General features: G+C 37.0%; 4 protein-coding genes across 5 annotated transcripts; 3 read left to right on the top strand and 1 right to left on the bottom strand.

Annotated features, from left to right (window-relative positions):
• Window positions 1-46: 46 nt before the first annotated feature.
• Smp_181400 (hypothetical protein) lies at window positions 47-2,412 on the top strand (the record flags this gene model as incomplete). The annotated part of the gene is made up of 2 exons (XM_018799202.1): window positions 47-148; window positions 2,347-2,412. The coding sequence occupies 2 exons, from the start codon at window positions 47-49 to the stop codon at window positions 2,410-2,412; spliced, it is 168 nt and encodes a 55-aa protein (XP_018651014.1).
• Window positions 2,413-2,668: 256 nt separating this feature from the next.
• Window positions 2,669-3,405, bottom strand: Smp_181410.1 (hypothetical protein; the record flags this gene model as incomplete). Of its 2 annotated transcripts, XM_018799200.1 has the most annotated exons (3): window positions 2,673-2,954; window positions 2,988-3,101; window positions 3,134-3,359. In XM_018799200.1, the coding sequence occupies 3 exons, from the start codon at window positions 3,357-3,359 to the stop codon at window positions 2,875-2,877; spliced, it is 420 nt and encodes a 139-aa protein (XP_018651013.1). In that variant the 3' UTR covers window positions 2,673-2,874. The 2 variants fall into 2 exon arrangements, with proteins under 2 accessions (XP_018651012.1, XP_018651013.1); XM_018799201.1 differs by having other exon boundaries at window positions 2,669-3,101; window positions 3,134-3,405.
• A 9,731-nt stretch (window positions 3,406-13,136) lies between these two features.
• Window positions 13,137-15,029, top strand: Smp_106040 (hypothetical protein; the record flags this gene model as incomplete). The annotated part of the gene is made up of 5 exons (XM_018799199.1): window positions 13,137-13,217; window positions 13,958-14,179; window positions 14,213-14,264; window positions 14,309-14,623; window positions 14,931-15,029. Exons 2-5 carry the CDS (start codon window positions 13,968-13,970, stop codon window positions 15,027-15,029), a joined length of 678 nt encoding a protein of 225 aa, XP_018651011.1. The 5' UTR covers window positions 13,137-13,217; window positions 13,958-13,967.
• A 1,404-nt stretch (window positions 15,030-16,433) lies between these two features.
• On the top strand, window positions 16,434-18,094 carry Smp_181420 (hypothetical protein; the record flags this gene model as incomplete). Its single annotated transcript, XM_018799197.1, has 2 exons — window positions 16,434-16,550; window positions 17,846-18,094. 2 exons carry the CDS (start codon window positions 16,434-16,436, stop codon window positions 18,092-18,094), a joined length of 366 nt encoding a protein of 121 aa, XP_018651010.1.
• Window positions 18,095-20,329: the final 2,235 nt, after the last annotated feature.

Here is a 20,329-nt window from a genome sequence, read left to right as displayed (position 1 = left end):
GCACTTGGTACTTCATAATGTTACTAAGACAACCAGTAGAGATGTTATGTCTATATGGGATATAAACTCTTTATTCTGTAAATGTCCTACTGAATGTTTAAATGTTCATACACATAGTGACAAGGATCATACCAGTCAATCAAATCAAGTAGGTACATATGTCTTATCGAATGACTGATCTTTGGTACTTCACAATGGTTCGACACACGTTTTACCTGGAACAAGAAATTAATTCAAACTAGGATCCTGGTGACTAACATCCTTCCAGGCTTGATCTATTTGCCCAGATCTTTTGGTAGGGACTTTTTATATAAACGAGAACAAAATAAGACGGCACTCGACAATGTGGTAGTCTGGTTACTATATCAGACCACTACCCACACCGACTATAGTACAGAAGTACATAAAAAGAATATGGAATAATAAGCAACAAAATACCTAAGACGAAATGAAGAATTGGAGAATTTCGGTATTGAGATACGTCATTTAGTCGACAATCAGTAATAACGGTCCTTAGATCTTATCAACGAGTCCTACAGCTTAAAAAGACTCACAAAATAAATGGGTTCCATCCGAAACGCATCTCACACATGGTTGAACGTCTTTTAGTTCCCGGGGTTGGTTCTTTAATGGTGGTAATTCACTAGACATTTTATGATGAAGTTATCAGGGTGACCATTCTTGAGGAGTTTCCCCAATTTTTCGCATAGTGAGCGCTGAAGCGGATTCTTGGCCTTCTGTTTTCAACCTCATTACCTGGTTGCTTTTTTACTCTATACTACACCATTAACAACGAAACCACACAAGTGGTGAGTACATACCATTGGTGGTTAGAACTGCGTAACCTAGTACCCAAAATTTGACAGAAATTTTTATCAACATCACGGTAAAGTACAGTTAGGTCATTATGCAAAAAATCTGAAAATTGGTAGACAATTTCAAAGTGTTACTACATGCAACGATTCCTAAAAGACGTTTTCACTGAATGTGAAGTTCCGTAAAATTTACACTCAAAAAATACATCAATAAATGAAGCTAACATCCTGAACCTTTCTCGTCATTTCCCATTAAGAGGATTGAGTGCTAATAGGTTATGGTGTGACGCTTATAACTCAATTACAAAATACACACCTTGACTTCTGTCAATATTTCGAGATCTTGGGTTTATCAATCGCAAAATACTCAAATCACACACTTGACACCAAAGCTATAGAAGTGAAATGAAAGTATCTTTCAAGAAATTCATTCGTGTAAATGTTTTCTAGTTCACGATTCCATGGTTTAATTGTACAGAATTTCCGCCATAAACCTTACATTATTGTGCACTCCGATAGGTTTCTTGTAGTTAAGACTAGACAGAAAAACCAATAGGTATATTAACTATGCCGGGAAAACGCAAAAAGACACCAGAAAATCCACACTATTTGTAAGTCTTAGTACCTTTCTTTAAAGAGAAAAGAGACCCATATGACTGGATTCTGTTCTCAGTCGAAATTAAATGTTAGAACTAAACCGTTCTTCCTAAGCAACCACGTAAACTTGAAACATGCACTGCTTTTTACAACTACAAGGTAGATAAGTGATGAGAACATTGAAATATAAACACCTCCTTTGGAATTTTGTACGAGTCAAAATTCCAGTGATTATTTCTAGGATATTCACCTATGAAAACGGCCTCATCTGTTATTTCCCACTTCGTACATTAATTTTTATGTAAAGAAACATCTACCAGCAATCATGAGGTCAGTTTTAGAATATAAATATCAACAGATTCCAATATATATCAGTTAATCACAACAGACAGAGACACGAACAATGTCAGGCGACTTAACTACAGCAAGTATACTAGTACATTACATAAAAGAAGTGCAATGAAGTAACTTTTACAGGAAATGTTTAAACGTCTGTTTACTTTCTCCGTTAATCATGCTACAAAGATCCTCTAAGATGAGATGAATCTCCAGCGGATGCTGAGAAGTTTGACATCATTTGAAAATTATAACTCACGACGACCGAAAGTACGCAAATAACCACAAACTACAGAGGAGACCGTACTCGTACAGTAATAATTCGAACTGAAACGATCAGTTCTGGGTATGTCACGTTTACTGGTGCTTGTATGCAAGGGTTATTTGTTGAATCCTTAAAGTAAAAGATAGAGACCTAGTCACGTTTCTGAAAAGCACCATTGAGGTGCTTCGTAAGAAATAACTAAATCAACAATGTAACATCAGGAAGAATTAAAAATCACTTAGACTGGCATTCGCGTAGTTTCATGAACCACTGTGTTAACGCCTATGACGTGTAAGAGCTTTATATCAATACTAAGTTTGTTTACCATTTTAGATACACCTTCTGGCGAGAGTAGTTGACATCAAACTCCTGTTCGAATATAACCTAAATGCAGCTTGAAGTTGTGACCTTGGGATGGAGAGAACAGCATTACAAACTATGACAAAACTATCCAAGCTTTACGTAACGTAAAGCAATGGTTGCAGATAACACGAATATACGCAATGATACTTCTATAGCACGAAATCAAAAGGACTAAAGATTAAAACTGACGAACCTTTTCATTAACAAAAGCGCAGCGGTTCCAAATTGCAGTGTTAACTTGTGTAAGATACTTAAGTTCCCCACTTAATACCCAATAATCATAAAACTAAGGTTTTGCAGAACATTAAAGAGAATTTAATTGGCATTACAGCTCACAATATCTATCGCTGGAATCTGACAGGTCAAAACGGGTACACAAACGTAAATGGTACGAAAAACAGGCTGACTGGGAAAAAACTGAAGTCCACACTGAGTAGTGAGGTGCTTGTATTTAAAGCATTTCTGAGAATGAATTAAATCGATATAGCTAGTAACTTTCTAGCCAAGGCAACTGAACATTGTGTTGAATTCAGAGTCTGGTATTTCAAAATCTGATGGATCAAACTCATCACAATCTTCTACAAGTACTAATCAAAAACAACAGACCTCACCATTGATTGAAAATCCAACAAAACCTGGAGGATGACTCATGCAGGAAAGAGAAAGCACTCCATCGACAAGCGAGTTTATATTATCAAGGCGAGTGCATAAATCACCATAGTCATCTGAAATAAAAGCTGTTCGATATGAGCACAACCTCTATCTTCGTATGCACAGAATTTCTCGCATGCTTCCTCATAAATGCTTTCGGGAACTAGAGTTTTAGAGGGTCGCTTTATTTCTGGCTGCACATGAACATGCTGCTGAATGTTCAGATCTCTCAATCCTAGTTTGCGCCTTGCATTACTTAAAAGAGGAGTTTCAGCCTTCAAGTTCTCACGAATGTGAGAAGAGTTTTCTGTTTGTCCACCTAATCTAAGCATGTCCAGTTTTTTTAAAATGTCACAACGACCTCAAACTATGTATCCACAAAGAAATGAAAGTTGACCTTTGGTCAGTCCAATATCCAATATCTTTAAGATGAGCTCGTATTACTCGATTAATTTCTCTGTTCTAGCTCCTTAAGTTTACAATATAGTTCTCAGTGCTTGAAGATGTCCAGCGGGCGATAGTTTGGTCACTCGATTGCACTATGTCTAGCTGTTGTAGTAGTCGTTAGTGGGTGTGTAATATAGTAACAGTGTATTCAATGATTTTTGCAATGACAAAATAAAGACCACGTTTTTTTTTCTCTATAGTAACCAACGCTGCAGGATGTACTAACGTGCATGCCACCGATGTTATTCAAATAAACGTTTTCTCTGTCGTCTATTCTGCTACTTTATTGGTCACAGCCTGAGAATGTGGGTTATGATAGTGTTAGGAAATCCCTTCAGATAGTTCTGTATTACGTCGGAGTCTTGTTCCAGATATATTATTGACTAATGCTATCGGATGTGATGTTTCTCATTACGTCGTTTGCGACACTACATGCAGAGGAACCTTCGTTAATTGTTTCTCATTTCAAGAAGAGCTCACAAATAAAATTCGTTTCATAAAATTCGTTACCATTTTGTCATTTAATATGCCTTTTTGTTGCGAGTACCATTTATCATCGTTTTTCTTCACTCAAAAGCAGACACTTCAGTTTGTGGTATCGATATTTTTCTGTGTATCAATAATACCTGTGCGTACAGTCATATCATGAATAAGCTGGTTTACTGAGATCTAACACAATATTTTATAACTTGAGTAGGCGCATTTATTAAAGACATTAGGGCTTCTCAAATCAATGGCTATCACATTAGCAAGCAGAAGACTGATTGGTTGTAATGTGAAAAATATATTTTGAAAATTCTGAATGTCATAGGAAGACAATCATTTCGATGGGTAAACAAATGAATAAATCAACTAATCTAAACAGTTATTCAGGCCGCAGTAGGAATGTGACGTTTAAAGTAAACTAGGATGACGAGATAGGAATATGTCAAGAATATCTAGCAATGATAAAACTAGCTAAGTTTCGAGGCAAGAATCAGGTACAGAAAGTGCAAACGGGAGATGATGAATTTACGGCGGTTACCTTGAGAAGTGTGATGGTGATGTTCTGTTGCGCTATTTATGCCAAGACTAAATGGAGTAAAACATCAAGACCTTTCGGAATCTCTCTTTAACATCTGTAGCTAACAATCCATTGCATAAAATCTAAGTTGTACAGAGTATTTAACTACCGAGAGTGCAGTGATAAGTTAGCCTGACTACTTTTTTGACCTCAGTGCGATTCCGTCCTCTCCCTTTTCTTTCATATTGCATCTGACATCACAACCAGACTCCGGATCTATTGCTTACTTCTACTAGTTATGAATATATCTCACCATTCAGTTGAATAATACTCTGTACCTATTTTGGTATGCAAATAAATGCTTGCCTACGTTTTTCCTTGTTCTGCTTCACTGAGGAAAGTCTTTGACTCACTTACGCCTGTTACTGACCATGGAGCATAGGCCGCCGACCAGCATTCTCCAACCCACTCTGTCCTGGGCCTTTCTTTGTTAGAAGGGGCATCGATCTCGTGACTTCTGACGAATCTCGGCTTTCACCATGAGGCGTCATAAATCTTCCTTCAACTCCCAGGGCAGAGTTAAAATGGTTTGAATAATTTTTTCCTGGTTAGCGTTTTCTTAGCGGGTTATTTTTCTACAGGATGGGGTCTCTGGCCTCATCCCCAACCCTCCTCCTTTTTCCCAGTCTTGGGACCGGCAGTAGACCCCGGAGGGTCTACAGGCAGAGTTGAAAGACTTTGACGGGAGAATATAATACTGTCATGTATCATTGGTTTCAGGAAACTTCTTTATAAACTGTCGGCGTCAAGAACAGATAAGAAGATTTCTTAATTCTGTGAGCTCTTTTTGTGGTAATTACTCAAAACAAACTGGAAAGTAACATCTATTACAAGTTCTTCATTATTACTTTCGTCTCTCAAAATATATGGTTTTTCTATGAGTGTTACTTTGAAAGATGTTCCGGCATGAAGTTCACTATTCAGTTTCGTGAAATACTACTTATTCTGTTAATCATTGTATCCTTATTAAATCCTCGTTTGTGTCACTATAGACGCTGACCCTATTAGTTTTGCTGGACGTCATAGCTGAAAGCGCTCGGACACGTATCCTAACCACATCACGAGTGAGTACGCCATGCTATGCATCCCTTGCAACTACTAGCCAGTTTTCTTCAAACGCCTCTCAACATATGGATAACTTTCATGCATCGTACAACGAAGCCTGACGCGCAATGTCCATCGCATGTGTATTTAACCTTGACAACTGTCGTGAATTTAAATAGGTCACTACTAATATGTTGTGATTTTATTCCCGGCTTTTATTTACCAAACAAAATGCGACTTATCCAATCTTAGCATTGTGCCAAACCAATGACGTCCGACCAGTATAAGCAGCGTCCTAACTTGTCCTTTATCCACCTAGCCATTCCAGTTGAGTCTAGAATACCAATAACAGCTTCTGCTATGCGAATCATTTATTTCAAGCACACTCGCTTTATAAACTAGACAAACAGGCCACATCACACCATGAAATAGAAAGTAATATTGGTACAAGATCAAGCCGAATGTGGCTGTGAACGTGGAGGACAGTAATCAATTAACTGAATATAATTCAGGAGCACTAAATCGCATAACAATAATCTGTAAATCAAAACGAAGCTTATAACAAGTGGGATATAGATATACATAATCTAGTTATTGAACAGTTATACAATTGGAATATATATAATATTAGTCTATTAATAAATCCCGGGAGTTACCCATATTTTGATCTTCACTAGGATGTAACACCTCCCTTCTTTTGAAGATTTGAAGTTTAGATCCTGATTTTAAAAAAATTATCTGTAACTTGAAATTCTCCAACATTTTCCTCCCCGACACAAAATAATGTTGGATCCTCATATCTTCAAGTTACAATTAATATGGCTTTATTTAAAACATTTTTCTCCCATTGAATGGAGAGTCCGCTAGAAATGACAAGATGGTGATGATGAACGACATTTAATTTGAGGTCATCAGGGTTTGTTTCTTCTGGAACATTCATTGAGAATTTCATTAGTGGACACTGGAAAACCAAAGAAATCAAAATCCAACAAGATTGCATTAGATTTCATGTCATTTGATTCATCTGATATATTTTTCTCATTTTTTATGGGAGATTTCATCAAAACTGTGTGCACCACTGAGAAACGACATCTAGTGAAACGATATGAAAAATCGGACAAGTTGGTTCATTTTAGGCTTCTGTCTCCCAATGATTTTGAATTACACCTGGCACAACTGGGTTAATCGTACTGTTACGGTCATTTTCCGGATAAGAGTCTCGACAGCTTTCTTGACCAATATCACGTGATCCGTAATTTTCCTCTGGCTGACGGTTCTTTTCAGAGTTAGGAGGAGTCAGTAGAGCTTCATTTTATGCTGGGATCAGGGCTTTACCTCCAGAATATTCTGTTTCTTGGTCATCTAATATTGTCACTATTTCGTGTGCATTTAGCAGGATATTGTCTTGCTGTGAACTGGACAATTTACCAATTTTGCATTTTATTAATAATATTAATTTGTTCCCAAAAAACAGTTTGTTACATGAGACAAACCAGTTTACAGGCAAGATCAAATTGTTACAGAAGTGACAATTTTCACTGAAGTAAATTACTCAGTTGGGTCAATATTTTATAAGATATTGGTGCACATGGATTCAGTAAGAGTCGTATTGTCAATATCACAATTAGTGCCCTTTATGAACGTTGCATTGCGACATGCAACTGATGGTCGAGAATAGATCCATGGGAAGTTAGGGGCTTCTAGAAACCGCAACCTTATATCCCTCTGGATATCTGAGGCTTTAATAATGGTGCAGGACGAAGTCACCCGTCCCATATCTGTTTTCGGTGGTGCATCTCAAGGGGGTTGAAAAAATGGGTGAGAAAAAGAAAGGACAGAGGAGGAGCAGTGTTCATGGAGGAATAGTTAAGGTATAACTTCCTAATCTATATCTCTGTTGTTAATGTATTTATTAGGCAAGAGCATTCTAATATGTTAAAGCAAATAAGTGTAAACAGGCTATGAGTGGACAAGTAACTGTATAAATGAAGGTGGTTCGGAAAGAAGCTAAAAGTATGAGATTATGTGTGATTATAAAACATAGTGCTGAAAACAGTATTCTGATACTGAAATGGCTGTCTCCCTTCCTTGTCGAAGCCATTCGTGCTTTATGTAGAATTTATAGGATATGGAGCAGGCTTCGTTTTTAGAGAATTGTCTAGTTTTCTTGTAGTAGGATTACTCGGTAGGAAGTGGAACCAATTCAGCGTTTTAAATGCGATTTAAGAAGGTATTTTGCATGAAGAAATCAACATCAACACAGTTGGTCCGTGACATCCCACTTGATATAAAAGGCCGTATTTGAACATGTTCTTCCTTTACAGACACTGGTAGATTGAAATTATCTTCCCAACATCATGTTTGCTGGTCAGTAACGCCACCCTCACTCCTTTTACGATGTTAGGCTATCTTACGTTTGTGGTAAGTATGAATATTGCTTTAATTAAAGCCTATAGGTGGAATACACTGTCTCTACTATTTCCATGCCACAAGCAAATCAGATCGCTAAACATTACGGGTTAGACATCCATTTATTATATCATACTTCTATGAAGATAACTAATGGTATAAGCTAAAAGAGACAGGTCAAATTTTATGTGGTTAAGAAATGATGAAAACTATTAGATCAAAGGATGTGAAAGAGCAGAAGATTGTAAAATTTCCAGCGTAAGAAAAGCAAAAGAATGAGCAACTCTCAGGAATTTAGGCCATTTTTAGCTTCTTTTGATTCACCTTAGTTGATAAGCATCCATAAGATTAGTGAGTTATCTGTCTACTTGTAGTAAAAATAAAGTAAAAAGATATGACACTTAGGAAGAATAATGTATCTTCAACCATTAGAGAGTTTCCGAATCCGAAATTGAGGGTTAGGAGCAGAAGTCCATGATTGATAATCAATGAATAGTGAGAGAGTATAAAGCATGAGTCCTGTGATTTCGTTATATTCATATTACCAACAATGGGGTTCGTTATATTACTGTTCCATCCAGATATTAGGCGGTCCATAATAAAGTGCCTCATTGGTGGGCGGAAATTTAAGGGATAGCTGATGAAGCTCTCTAGATTCAAGTAACAAGGTTATAACACTGTTGAATTTGGTAAAAGTGTCATAGCTACGGATAGGTATTGACAATCTGTTCCACAATAAAATATACTGCACTAAAAAACTTATAACGCATTTGTTTTTGGTGTTTCAGAATAAATAGTAAATATGTGTTGTTTCTTAGTCTATAGGCTGGGTCATGTATCATAGTTGGGCAGGAAGTTATGAATGAAAGTCATTTCATTGCTTTGTAGAAAAATATCAGATTGTTCCTTAGCCTACGGTGCCATAAAGGTTCTAATAAGAGGTGCTTACATCTATCTGCGTAATGAGGAGTGAAATCACTTCCTAGCAGTTAGTGTGTGAAGCGTCTCTGGACATCTACTCTCATTTGGCATATGGTATTCATATTAGAGAAGATAAAAAAACAGTATCCAAAGAAAGGTAGCATACATATTTTGTAAAAGGTAAGCGTAGCCTCTGTTGTGAAGATATTTTTCGTTATGAAACCAATTAGCCGTCTAGCTTTAGAAATAATAGAGGAGGCATGTTCTTCAAAGTTTAGACTTCTCTTGTAATTAATTCCTAAATCGTGTAACGTGACTATAATTGCTACTCCCACGGAAGTTGATGAATGGGTACAGATCATAATTAGGAAACGTCCTAATCTTGCTAAAGGAAAGCCAGTCCCCCAAAAAGTAGCTGAGAAATTGAAGACTGATCATGGTGACAAGTTATTTGTTGCTCGTAAAGTCAAGGAGACGAAGAGGACATTAAAACCTCAAATTTTCAGGTTGATAAGCTTCGACAGAGAATGATGCCGAAGACACTCAACATGAATGCATATAAAAGGTCTTTGGGTGTTACACAAATGCCCGAAGCGGGCTTAACAAGCTATCAGAGCTAGGTGTACAAAGAGACTCAACCAAACCGGATGTATTCGCTCTCACAGAAACTTGTCTGACCTAGTCCGTGGACAGTAAGGAATTTGATTTTAAAAGTTTCATTTCAGCAAGAGCCTACAGGATCGAGGAGCGTAAAGGAGGAGAAGCTCTATTCATTAGAAGTACTATCTCATTTACAGTTATTGATAGAGTACCCTAAGAGAGTGGGACATGTGAATTTGTCAGTTGCCGCTTGAAATGCAAAGTACAAGAGGTATCGATTGCTTCAACCTACCGCAGTGCAAACTATGATGTGATTAAGGTTTTGCTAAACGGTTTCAAGACCTGGTCATCAAGTGGTCGATATTTAATTTTAGTAGACTTTAATCCACTTTCGGTTAATTGAATAAAAGTTGAGGGCCGATTCGTTGGAAAATTCCTTTGGATAGGAACTAGTTGATGCGGTCATAACATGTGCTCTTGTGTAACATGTGAAAGAATCAACTAGGTACGACCCGGACTCTAAACCATCCTTACTAGACCTCGTACCGACCCATCATGGGGATAACTTCACAAACCCCCGTCATACGCCACCCCTAGGTAGACGTTATCATGCAGTTCTAAACGTTGATTTCTATATGGCTGTCATAAACGAACATATGTCAGCCCAACCCAGACCTAATGTCTGGGAAGCATATATACAAGATATTATACACTCAGCATCCACAGTAGACTGGTCAGTAGAACCAGGGTCTTCAATTGAAACTGCTTGGGAGGTGTTCAGGAATTTTTTAAGAGTCACTAAGCCAGGGAGTCCGAGAAACTGACCATCGTAGTTAAATAAAGAGGTTCATATCTTTCTCCATAAGATGAGAAGAATGCCGAGGAGATTTATGTGCCTGTGTAGTGACGAGACAAAATCTCAATATCGAGATGCTCGAAATATTTGTGTCTCGACCTTCCTCAAGTCCAGAGGGTCGTACGAAGAAAAACTTGTCAAGAAACCTATAGAATGCTCTAAACACTTGTATCTGTAAATAAACCAATGAATTAAGAGAATATGAAATATTCTAGCAATATGGGTTGACATTAGTATTTCATCATTGGTGGAGGACGACAATGGTTAAGCTCAAGGATTCCTGAACTACTTTATCAATTTATATATCACAAAGCCGCCCTTTCCTTTTTTCACACAAACACCTCACACACTGAATTTTAAAGAACTTTATGTCTTAGGTCTGCTAAACCAGCTTGACATGGGCAAATCCATGGGAACCGATGAAATGAATCCTAGGCTACTAAGGGGACTAGCGAATTTCGTCGTGAATCCCTGAAGCATATGTGATAATCCATCTTTAACCCGGGTCCAATTACCAGAAGACTGGAAGAATGCTGTAGTAAGTCCTGTCTCCTAAATAGGTACGAGACATAAACTTGAGAACTATCGACCCGTAAGCCTAACTAGAGAGGTTGTTAAAATTCTAGGAAACATTATTCGAAGGGAGTTGTTTAAAAATTTCTACGGAAACCGTATTCCTTCTGAAGAGCAGAATGGCTTTAAAACAGGTTGAATATGTCACAGGTATTGTAGTTTGACAAAACCTTGCCAGTAACATTTTCTACAATTGAATCTCGCCCACGCAGTGAAATCAAAAGTCAGAAGCGAGGAGGTTGGAAGATATATTTGATAGGTTATCAATATATAGAGAAGTGACTGATCTAAACTGGTTAGCTATCGCAGGAGACGTTGAACACGGCGTTCCAATTCGTGACCTTGTGGGGATGCATGACCGATCTCCTTCAGCTAGGCGAGTCCATTAAAACTAGTGTGGTCAGCATCCAATGCCTAACACTTACAGAGCTATTGATTTTGGGGGCTTATTTACCGCTATAAGGTAGTTCTTGTCTAACTAACTTGTTAGTAGTCTTTCAAAGTTGGTGTGTTCCTAAAGAATAAAACTTACCTAGAGACTAAGCTTGCATTGACTTTAGCAAAGCTCCTGACGAAGTTCCCTAAAACCGGCTATTATGTAAGTGAACTAGTATTGAGATCGGAGACAACTTATCAATATGGATAAAAAAGCTTCCTAGTTAGGCACTAATAGTATACGAGTGTACCCGAAGTTGTCTAGCTGGGAAATTGTGTTTTATTGAGTGCTTCAGGATACAGTTTTGGGCCTATATTGTACCTCCTACATGTAAATGACCTTCTTAGTCTCTTGTCATCATCAGTTTAGTTATATGCTGACGATATCAAGATATGGAGAGCGATAAAGAAATAAACGTGATAGTTTGAGGCTTTAAAACGACGTGGAGAAATTATTTGAATGATCTAGAATTTAGAAGTCACCGATAAATGCTCCCGAATACAATATAATGTATAATGGTCACCGAGGTATAGATACGTGCATTGTGAACAACAGTGAGCTTCCTGTTATCCAGATATACAATGACTTAAGAGTCATGATTAGCTAAGAATTAAAAACTATTGCACGCTTCTGTGCGATAACCGTCAAAGGTTTTAAATCCATATGGTAAATATGTAGGGCCTTTAATCATGTCGATGACGAAACTGAAGATATGACCAGTGTTCTAGTTTGACAACTAGCAACCAGTAACACCTATATTCGAAGCGTTCCCCACTTGATTAAAATCAGAAGTCAGATGCGAAGAGGTTGAAAAGATATATTTGATAAGTTATTAATATATCGAGAAGCGGTTACTCTAATCCGGCTAGTGAGCGTAGGAGCTGTTTCCCACATTGAGTCGTAACGTGATCTGGTGCGGATGCATGACCGAACTTCAGCTAAACAAGTCCACTTCAAGCAATGTGGTCAGCATCCAATGTCGAACACTTAAAGAGCTATTGATTTTGGGCAATTATTTACAGCTACAAAACAGTTTTGACTCTGTTAACAGTATTCGTGCGTCCTAAACTCCAGTACTGCATACAAGCGGCTAGCCCCTATCTAAAAAGAGACAGTAAGCTGTTGGATAAGGTTCAGAGAACCGCAACTAAGCAGACTCACGGAATGTCAAAGCTCCAGCTGGCCGAACTAAGCCTATTTCTTTTGTCATATTGAGGAACCAGAGGCGGCCTGATCACAGTTTTTAAATTACTCAGTGATAAATTTGCATTTGGTATGCCCTAATTTTTTGTCTTCCGAAACAAGGAATTTACGAGGACACTTCAAAATAGTTTACAAGGCCAGGACAAATCACTTTTCAGCTGAATATTGACTTTCCAATTGAATCATCGTTGTATGAAATTCATTACCTCAAGACGTGATTGAAGCTCTATCTGTCGACTATTTCCAAACAAAGTTGGATCAACTGAGGGACTACCATTGCCAGGACTAACATAAGCTGCCCAGCTTTCCACCTTTTGCAAGCTGAAACCGAAACTGATGGCCTTAGGTCGACACCTAAAGGATGCGACGCAGATGTATTCTTAAGCTGAATGACAGACAAAAAACCTACGATACACATAGATATCAGTCAGCGTTTTCTGAAATGTATGGATCTCCTAAAGTGGCATATATTACTGAGTTTAGTTATCCTACAAAAACGCTATCGAACTAATACACATCAAATGTTAAAGCGGTCTTGAAGCAAGTCGTCAAAGGTCGCAGAAGGGAAAAAGCGGTGGTTTCAATCACAATTTTCATATTTCCACCAGGCTTGGTGTCAGATATATTTGTCTTGCTGTGTTAGTTGGTACTGTCATTTATTAGATCATAAAAAGAGGTTCAATAGCTGTTGTATGTGTTGTAAATTTTTCCCTACTCCAATTAATTTGCAAAACCTAATATTCAAAGGCCATCCCGAACTTCGTGTTTTAAACTTATGGTTATTTCAAATTGTCTTGTAAAATGCATGGTCAACGACATATGCGTCTTCCAATTAGTATTATCACCGAAACCTACCTCATTTATAAGCGTCCCTGCGTTCAAAAATACACCTATCAGTTGTTAGATTTACTTTAGCATTATGTTTACTCCTTATAGACAGGATCTTTGCATCCATGTATAGACACAACTACCATGCCTCACTAAGCTTGTAAATGTAGATGGTAAGTATTCTTCCAACAATTATAACAGTAAAATAAAACAACCGTTTTGACAAAAGTGAATTCACAATATTCTGTCATTGGCATTCATGTCTCACTTTTCTGTCATCCAGACAACCAAAACAACTGAAAGTTTGTACACAATAAGACAAAAGTTTTACTTGTAAACACAATTTGATGATAAGTAACATATCAAGTCTGTTAATTTCTAGAATCCGTTTTTTATTTCACTGACTCCTGAATGTTTTACTTCTTTTTGGGAAAATTATGTTATTTTGTCGTTAACGCTGATTTTGTTCCATTGTTCCTGGCATTTACTCTCACTTATTTCGTCTCATTGCCGTGATATAGTTCCATACATTTGTTTTTTATTGATTCAGACAGCATAGTATGGATGGTTTTGAGTGTTTTGATGACGGTGATTTTCAAGAGGAAGACTTTAAAGGGTTTTTTTATGGATGTTATATTCTGTTATCCCTGAACCCAAAGTTCCGTGGTAAAACTTACATAGGTTTTACTGTAAATCCCAAGAGGCGCATACGACAGCATAATGCTGGTTGTTTAAAGGGTGGGGCGAAGTCCACTGCTGGTAAAGGACCATGGTTAGAATTGTGTTTTTGAATAATCTTCTTCAGGGAAATGGTTTTGATTGTTTATGGGTTCTCAAATGCGATATCTGCATTAAGAGTAAGTAATATAAAAATGCGGACTTTTCATACCTTTATTTTTAGTTTGAATGGGCGTGGCAAAATCCCAACTTATCACGTCGACTCAAAGATTCCCTTCCAGTTAGAAAATCAAGAGAAACCAGTTTTGACTACCGTTTACGCGTTTTAGCACTGATGTTATGCACAGGACCTTGGAACCGTCTGGGTTTGACTATTCAATGGATCAAACAGTCATATGCACGTAATTTATCGGAAAATTTGGTGCCTCCTCTACACATGCCGATAGCCTTTGGACCCATTGAACCGAACTGTTTAGAAAATCCCGGTACTAACATTGCGTCATTCGGCCTTTGTCAGATTTGTCACATTCCATTTTCAGTAAGTGGTTGTTATTTTATCGAGTAAAAAAATTCTAATTTATTTACTTCAACCGTATTGTAAAAAAACTCAAATGATAAATAATCGAAATTGAGGTTAGATCGGAGGTTCTACTTACGCACACCATTACAGTATGATTTAGTGTTATTCATAAGCAAGGAGTCCCACAACATAACCAAGTAACTTTGCAGAATTTTAGTGGGAAATTTCATATTTTCAGAAAATTTAAGTTGGTTAAACTGGGTGCTCTACCAACCAAAAATATCTGACTAATTCCATAAAATGTTTGATTAGTGTATAATCGTAGGCTCGTGAAAATTTACCATTATATATCGGAATCCAAGCATCAGCTCAATGGACATTTATGCTTGCAGTTATTAAAGGAATTCACAGTCAAACTACTTAATAAAATAATTACAAGTGTTGAACATATATTTTTGTTTCAGATTGCATAAAAAACGTGATTCAATTATGAGGTTCAGATCCATGTACTTGACTTTGATTCACACTCCAATTGCCAGAGATATCAATGTTGTCCAAACTGAAGTAGATCAAATCAGATTAGAACTTGCGATCTAGTTACTAAAAGTCGAACCCACTAACCACTGAGGCACTACTCCATTTTGTATATTCCTCAGTCTCACATTTTAGCTCTAGACAGCATCCGGCATCTGATAAAGTTCGAAGCCAGTTTAATAGAGTTAGGCACTGGGAAATCGAAACACTATCATTCATTTACAGCATCTCATGAGCCCCCAAATGCCTTGGTACGGCCGAGAGTGGGGAGAGTCCGCTCTCTCTCTCTCGAAATGCTCTCACATGGCCACGCGAATATATAGCCTCTGCCAGGGAAGTCCTACTCACTGCCTTCTCGTGGCACTACTGTTGTTTACGAAAGTGAGAGGACGAAAAGCGAATGTCCGGCGCTGTAACCGGGTTGGTGGACACGAAGGGTCCACCTAGGGGAGTTGGAAAATCCTGATTCCAAACCAATGGTGCACATGGGCTCCAGGATCCTGAAGGAACAAATGGTGTACGAACCAATCGTTGGTCACCAGCTGCCGTGGGAATGCATCTCCTCACGATGCTCTACTGCCTTGTGGATCAGACCTGTAGGTCAAAGGCTCGGGGTGTGGCCCCCTAAGAAAACCACCTGCTTCGGTTTGGGAACCCGGGCAGCATCCCAGCCCACACACAAATTAAATGAAATGACGCATTCCACTGACTACACTACTCTCGCTCCTAATAGAAGAAAGACAATTTACATTATTATTATTATTTACTACGTCGCTTTTTCATTCCCTTTATTCCCAATTTGAGCGTGGCGCATATGTATCTGGTGCCCTTTTGTACCAATATGTATGTGTTTAAATAAATAAATAAATAATAATCTCATGAAACATTCAACTAAATTAATATTTTCACCTCGATTTTGTTTCCATTCCCTTGCTTTATTGTTAGCAAAAGACTGGGTTTTCGTACTATCTAAGTGACAGTTATGTATGTTTAAATCTGATAGTAGCACAAAGTTCCATGATAGCTACTACCTGTTTATTCTGTTGAAGGCAGATGGTGGTTTGCAGGACACGTTGGTTACTCTTAAGATAGTAGTGGACCTTGTTACTCTTAAAGTCCTGTAGCGATGTTTGTCAGTTGGAGTCGTATCTAATAATTGAACTGTACCGAAAAGTTTTTACTTCAATATCCATAATCACGTGGTCGTATATAATAAGTATTTCTAATTACTTATATATGACTGCCTTACATGGAATTCTGATATAACCGAGCAATCGTAAACGGACTGAAACCGATGGTACGCAAGCCGACACCAACCATAATTGATACTGCTAAATCTTTATATCTTACAAAGCCCCTGATCTGTGACTGCGAACAATGTTTTGTAGGGAGAAATACTATCCTTTCATATGTATATTTTTTCTTTGTGGTGATTATTAGTTAGATATTAATAATTATAACGTGGGTGAATGTCTTACTGAACAAATCTACTACTTGCTGAATACGTGACAGAAACAGTCATTGCCATCATTGATTATAATAAGCGACTATCATACCGAATTAATCTATAATGTCACCCTTTATCACTTCTCATCAACTGCCAAAGATGATAACGTTTTTCTGCTTATAGATCTTTTGATCAGCCTAGAGTATACGAATAACTCTGTAGCTGAATTATAGATACATTTTCCATCGTGCAAACCTGAAATATTTTTTTGGGACATATTCTCCTTAATTACCAGTTTCAAAGCAGGAAGTATAGGGATTTTATGCGTTTGTCTTCACATTTTTTGTTTATATCGGTCTTGGATAATGGCTGACTAATTACTGATATGGATGGAGATGGGGTTATTCACAGTTCGCTACTTTTTGGGGCCAATGAAATAAATAATTTATTAAGGGCCAAGTATAGCCTCCAACAGTACTCATCTCCTTACTTACAAAATATGAAATTTGCAAAGGTTACGCATATTTGATGGCCTATGCCCATACAGACCTGTCTGGTTGTAGTGAATACCATTGGTTAAACAATGATTTGGAATGGAATTAGTGAAATTTTGACTACAATCAACTGAATTAGTTATGAGCTATTACAGATATATATCAACTATTTGTCTCAAAGCGTTATACTAAATTGGCAAGGAATATATTCTAATAGCCTCACGTTGTTTGAAGCAGAATAGATTATCAGTGTAATAAGTGGCTGACGACCATTTTAATACATGTATGGATGAATTTAAACTTCCACTTTGTGTCTCTCAAACGTTTTGATAATAAAGATTAAAAGCTATCAACCTCCTCTCAAAGTCGGTTAAACTACCAAAATTTCATCCGTACTATCCTTCTTTGAATCTTTATTAATTTATTTGCTATTCATTCACCTAATCACTTCTCGATATTGTTGCTTCTATTTCTATATGTCGTTGATACAGCTTCATTGGAATCAAAAATGATAATCTGTTTTCGTCCAAACAATGATTTTAGATTAACGACTAAATAACATTAGTTGTTTGCATATTTAGCGTTTATAAGTTAGCTTGATATGACAGAAATAACCATATTTCATAACTTCGCCAAACAATGACATAGGTGTTTCCTACCTTTCCTAGTTTTTTTGTAATCATAATTGGTTGTTGATTTCTTATCGCTTTCATATTTTCCGTTAACTTTATTTCATTAATCTCAAGCATACTTTTCGAAATTCAGGTTGATTCCTCAGTACCACTGACTTGTCCAAGTTCTTGCCCCCTTGGTCAATGGCACTTACTATGTCTGGCAAACTATATGACTCAGGCTGATACTGTGCCTGATCGTTCGGAAATATCATACTTGATACCTTTGTCCGCTTTATGTCCCGCATGCTTCAATGCTGAACTTCTGTGGCCATCACTTATAAAATCATGGAAAATGAAAACAATCGCTTCTAAAAATTCTTGTTCGTCTACCAGTTTGTGAACTACTCATTAGTAGCCCCCATTATGTACATAATAATCAATGTAATTTATGATTTACTTTGAATGCTACTGTTTGAAATATATTTTTTGGATGTACATATATATATATATATATATATATATATATATATATACCTATGGAAATGAATGAATCATCGAATCAATTGAGCGACTAATAGTACGGCTAGCAGAATGAACATATGCGTAATCAGTAAGCAATGCTTAAGCATACACATTGGTACAATTGCAACAATAATATAGATAGGTTGTTACTGTACAAATGACCATGTCCGTTAAATAAGTTAACAAAAGGGCTTAACCAAATTATGCGCGAGGAAACTCAATTGTACGTGAGCTGCTATAGAATGTCTCAAATATATTATCAATCATATTATTTCAAACCTTTTTATCAAAAGAGAACGCCGTTATTTGGATTCGTTGAAATGCCGAAAAAAACAAAAATTACAAAAAGATTGGAGAAAAAAATAGGAAACTTCAACAATATTGCCTAATTCTAATGGCCTTAGGATTGTTTATAACCTTTCAGACAAAAATCTTAGTAATGGTAAGATCGCTCTGCTAGAGGAATGGCCAAATTTCATAAAAATCTTTGAGCACTATATTAATGATTCCAATTCTAGAACCACTAACAAACAACTGCCGAAAAATAATCCTCATTTACTACGTCAAAAACCCATCTAATACTTGAAAAGAAGTTTTGAATGCTCTGCATTCACTACGAAAGGACAGAACTATTGTAATTAATAAAGCTGACAAATTCAATACATCAGTAGTCATGAATAGACAGGGTTATTATGCAAAATCTTTTGAACATCTACCCACAGGACCGCATCTAGAGATTGATCCAGAAAATATTTATGACTAAAAATAAGGTCAAATCAATGACAGTAGAGTTTTAAAAGAACTAGAATGATTCGTTGAGGTTTCTATTCTTTGCTTTTTGTCCTAAATCATTTAGTGCACGTTTCTATGGTTTACATAGAATCCATAAAACATTAGCTTAATCATGAAATCCCTAAAATTATGTCTAGACTTAACCTTGCTTACCTTCAACGGACAAAATACAAACTTAGTGGCAGTTTGAACCCCTTTTGTCCCCAATTATCTCTGACCTATTTATATCACACATAGTCGAGTATTTTCGCCAATGACATTAGACCACGGATTTGTCTCAGATACATTGACTATACTTTTGCCAAAATAAAAAAGACGTTCTTAATAAATTTTTTCAGACTGATCAATGCACTTTCACCCCACATTAAATTCAATTACGAAAATGAACACGGTGAGCTGTCATGTTTAGATTGCTTAGTTAAAAGAAATCTATGTGGGACTGTAAATCTAATTATCCATAGTAAAACAACAGCCTAATCGTTACACTGACTTCCATTGAATGCAAAAATCTCTTGCTCTAAATCTCTTTAGAAGAGTGACCATTCTTAGTACATCTGGAGAGGATAGACAAAAGGAACAACAGCATATGATTGACGTCTTATAGTTTAATAATTTTCCTATAAATTTTAAAAATCTACTAAGACGAGACTATTTACTGCTGAGTATTAGTTCAACTGAAATACCATGAATTGGTGCCATAGTTTTAGCATGCCTCCACGGTGCAACAGAAGAACTCCAAAGGATTTTAACACTGAATTAAAGCATACTACAAAACAACCAACACTCCTTGCATTTGTCCATATAAAAGATAGGATTCCCTCTATGTCAACACAGAACTATGCCTAAAATTAAAGTATATCGATCGTGATTCCTTCTACACTGAAGAGTCATCTCGAGAAATCTTGAATCGAGCAGAAGGATATCTAAGCTACACAAAAGCCACCTAACAACCCTGTAGCACTTGAAAAGTTCCAAATTGAATTGGTAATAGCAGTGCATGCTATCTTCAATAGCTATCAAGTTGATATTAAAGATATCAAAATAGTCAAGAAGGTTTTTCAAACACAAAAAAGACGAGTATCTGAAGCTTTACATATTTCCCAAAATCCTGCTGTCCTCAATAGAAAAAAAGGTCTTAACATCCATTCGACCTAATCCATCTACTATATCTGACTCTACTCATATCTCACACTATTATCAAACATCCGAATCCAACTCAACATCTTCACATTGCAGCTATTGCATATCCATTAACATAGACATCAAAACATAAGCATGTCTCACTATAATCACTTTGACCGGAGTGACGTGACGCTAGCTT

Source organism: Schistosoma mansoni, chromosome 3, assembly GCF_000237925.1.
Source record: "Schistosoma mansoni strain Puerto Rico chromosome 3, complete genome".
NCBI lineage: Eukaryota > Metazoa > Platyhelminthes > Trematoda > Strigeidida > Schistosomatidae > Schistosoma > Schistosoma mansoni.
This window is presented reverse-complemented; position numbering and strand designations above follow the sequence as displayed.